This window comes from Pteropus vampyrus, unplaced genomic scaffold (genome assembly GCF_000151845.1).
Source record: "Pteropus vampyrus isolate Shadow unplaced genomic scaffold, Pvam_2.0 Scaffold362, whole genome shotgun sequence".
NCBI classification, from domain to species: Eukaryota; Metazoa; Chordata; class Mammalia; order Chiroptera; family Pteropodidae; genus Pteropus; species Pteropus vampyrus.
The window spans coordinates 922,449-925,578 of NW_011889143.1; the positions used below are offsets into that span (position 1 = coordinate 922,449).

Sequence of the window (3,130 nt, forward strand, 5' to 3'; positions counted from 1 at the left end):
CCCAGTTCCTACCCTCCAGAAACAACTTTCCTAGGCCTGAGAAATAACTCCTGTCCCAGGCTTTGCCTGTTCCCCAAGTAAACTGGCTCTCTTTGACTTCATGTCAGATTCTAAAGAGTAAGTGAGATCTTGGCCATGCTCTCATTTCCACTCTCCCTGAGCTTGCTCTGCTCCTCTTCATAGCAACTAAAGCCAAGATCATAGCGAGAGATCTGCCTCCCAAGCAAGACTTTGGTTCTCAGGCCTGGTAGTAACAGCCCATGTGTACTGTAGCAGGGAGAATCCTAAATACCTCATGGGTGTGACTTCATCAAATTCATACCTCTGAGGTAATCAGTATCTCATTTAATCCACAGAGTGGTTTACCAGTACAAATAAAAAAAATACCCAGCCTCAAAGGATCTTCTTAAACAATAAGGAAATTTATTATCAAAATTCATTATTAGTCCTAAGGTATGGCTGGCTCCGGGCATGGTACAATGACATTTGGGCAGATATAGATGAGAATGAGAACTCTGTACTCCTCAAATCCTCACGAACCTTCCTGGATGGCAGAGGCAGACCCCACAAATCCCTCAAGCAAGCTTCTCTGATTTAACATTTCAATAACTTAACCTGGGATAACGACCTCACAAAGGTATGAAGATTCTTCTCAGCACCCCGGGCACTCCCTTAAGCTTCTGAGCCCCCTCCACCCAGGCCCACTGATCTCAGAATAGCTCAGCCATAGAAGGTCTGGTTCAGGAGATAGCCAGGCACCTTGCCAATTTCCATATACAGGAATCTGGGGCACAGGTATAGGTGAGGATTCTAAGGGTGTCTGCCCAAGGAGGGTGAAGCATTGAGATCAGGCTCTATTTGTTATAGTGCACTTACTCAGGATCCAGAATTTAATGTTAGCTCAAGCACCTGAAAGGGGGATTAACATAGTGTGCTCCATTATCAAAGCCTGAACTCAATAGCACCCCACAGGCAATAAAGATGAAGGGGCAGAACTTCCCTGGCAGTGTTGAGAAAGATACCAAAAGGCTCAGGAAGATAGGAACATTTTATGTGTCCTGATTTATGCCTGTTGTCTCAGTCTAATCATTAATAGTGCCCCTTTTCACTCTCAAAAGTGTCCCAGTGTGGGATAAGCTCATTCGCCCTTTACCCATGTCACCCTGGAGGCCCCAGAGGACATTCCCTTCACCTGAGCTTTAAGAAATGCCTTGGTAAGAGAACCAGAATCCCTATGAAGCCCTGTGGTAGCTGTCCTCTGTAGCCTAGAGACGACAATGGAGAACATTGAGATTGAACTAAGTTTCCTGATCTCAATAGGAATAATGGGAGTCAGAGTGAGAGTGGTAGAGGCCAGTGATAGCCCTTAACCATTAAAAAGACACTCCTTTTTTTCCGCAGTGCTTGATATTTATTGAAAAGAACGCCAAATGCTTTTTCCAGGTAGTAGTGAGAAGCTGGGCTAAGTGCCTGTTTTGGTTTGTTTTTTAGTGCTTTTGTCCAAATGCGCACATCTGTGGGACTGCTGCAATTTTTAAAGGAAAAATGACAGCTGTGCAAAACTGGTGCATAGGAGAAAAGCAATGTCTACGATTTAGCTGCCAAGCACACTAGGCCTCTGCAGCAAGCACGGGAGAGCTCTGGAAATAGATAAGGAACTAAGTAGGTTGAAAGAGTGGCCCCTTCAGGGCTAGGCGATCTGTCCAAATAAATGTCCAAGGAGGTGGAGCCAACTCAGGCATTTTTCTAGGTTGGTCCTTAGCTCCAAAGGCGGCGGTCTGTCGCTGAAGTGTGGTGGACGGTGGTGTAGTGGCAGCTGAAGTCTCTGGGCAGATGTAGGCCTGGCAGTTGGCAGGGCTGTGCATAGTCTGACCAGTTTGTAACAGGGACCTGCCCTATAACTGGGGCTCAGGACACAGTCCAAATTAGCAGGGGTGCATCCTGGGGCTGGCCAGAGTGGGTGAGAGCGCGCTTCAGAGCGAACCCCCAGCCCCAGCAGCAGGTAACTAACTGGAGCACAATTCCTGGAACAAAGACAAGCACTCTGGGGACGACGGAGAGAACCAGAGGGCAGGGGTAGGGTAGAAGATCCGAGGGCTAGGGGGTACACGACTGCTCAGGGCGGGGCTGGGGGGAGGTGGCGGCGTGAGGGGCCCTCCCCCTTGGAGGCCCGAGGGTCTCCGGGCCTAGTAATCATCTTCCTCTTCGTCATCACCGTCGACTTCTCCGTCGTCGTCCCAGCCAAAACACTGTTTCATCTCATCAAGAAAGGCCCGGTAATCACTCAGGATGGGGCTATCCATCTCGATGTAGGGCACCACCCACTCCTCGGCTTCCCCGGTGAGCAGGCTGATCAGGAAGGCCACCTTCATGGCGTCGTTGCAGAACCGGTTCTCGTTGACAAGCATGTAAGACGCCGTCTGCACGATAAACTCGGGGAGCCGGGAACTCTCGCCGTTAAACGTTTCGGGGAAGGGCACCGGACAGCTCGGCGGACGTACCTGGCGCAGCAGGGTGGCCCTCTCGCACACCAGCAGCCGCAGCTGTTCCATGAGCTGGCTGTTCTCGATGCTCAGGGCGCGGTGCCGCATCAGGAGCGCGTGCAGCAGGAGCACCAGCTCGTCCACCATGGCGAACAGCTTGGAAGGGCAGGACTGGGCTCAGCTCTGTTCGGATCGCCTAAGGTGCGCACGGACGCCTCGCAGGAAGTGCGTGTCCAGGAGGCGCGGGTGGCCAGGGGCTGCGCAAGACCCGCCCACAAAGTCGCTCACGCGGCCGGCGCGGCAGCGAGGGGGGAGGGAGCGTGCCCGCAGAAGATACCGGCGCAGCGTGGGGGCGTGGTCAGAGTGGGGTGGGTCGCGGCGACGTGACCGGGAGGGCGTGGCCAGGGAAGGGGCAGGCAGGGTCTTGAGGCTGAGAGCTGGTAGTTCTCTAGACCACGGCAGGGAACTGTGGCCAATCCCTGGATGTGAGACCGGTATTAGCCGGGACTCAGCCACCGCTGATACCCATCTCTCAGAGAGGACCAACCTGTTCAAGTTTAAAGGATTAACCACCCTTCAACCCAGCCGACTCACACAATTCAGTGTTTTCCGATGGGCCTCTGGCCACCAGATTTCGTTTGTGTGAT

At 52.6% G+C, this 3,130-nt stretch overlaps 1 protein-coding gene across 1 annotated transcript; it reads right to left on the minus strand.

The window, feature by feature from the left end:
• Positions 1-1,395: 1,395 nt before the first annotated feature.
• Positions 1,396-2,690, minus strand: LDOC1 (LDOC1, regulator of NFKB signaling). The gene has a single exon (XM_011379514.2). The coding sequence runs from the start codon at positions 2,628-2,630 to the stop codon at positions 2,187-2,189; it is 444 nt and encodes a 147-aa protein (XP_011377816.1). The 5' UTR covers positions 2,631-2,690; the 3' UTR covers positions 1,396-2,186.
• Positions 2,691-3,130: the final 440 nt, after the last annotated feature.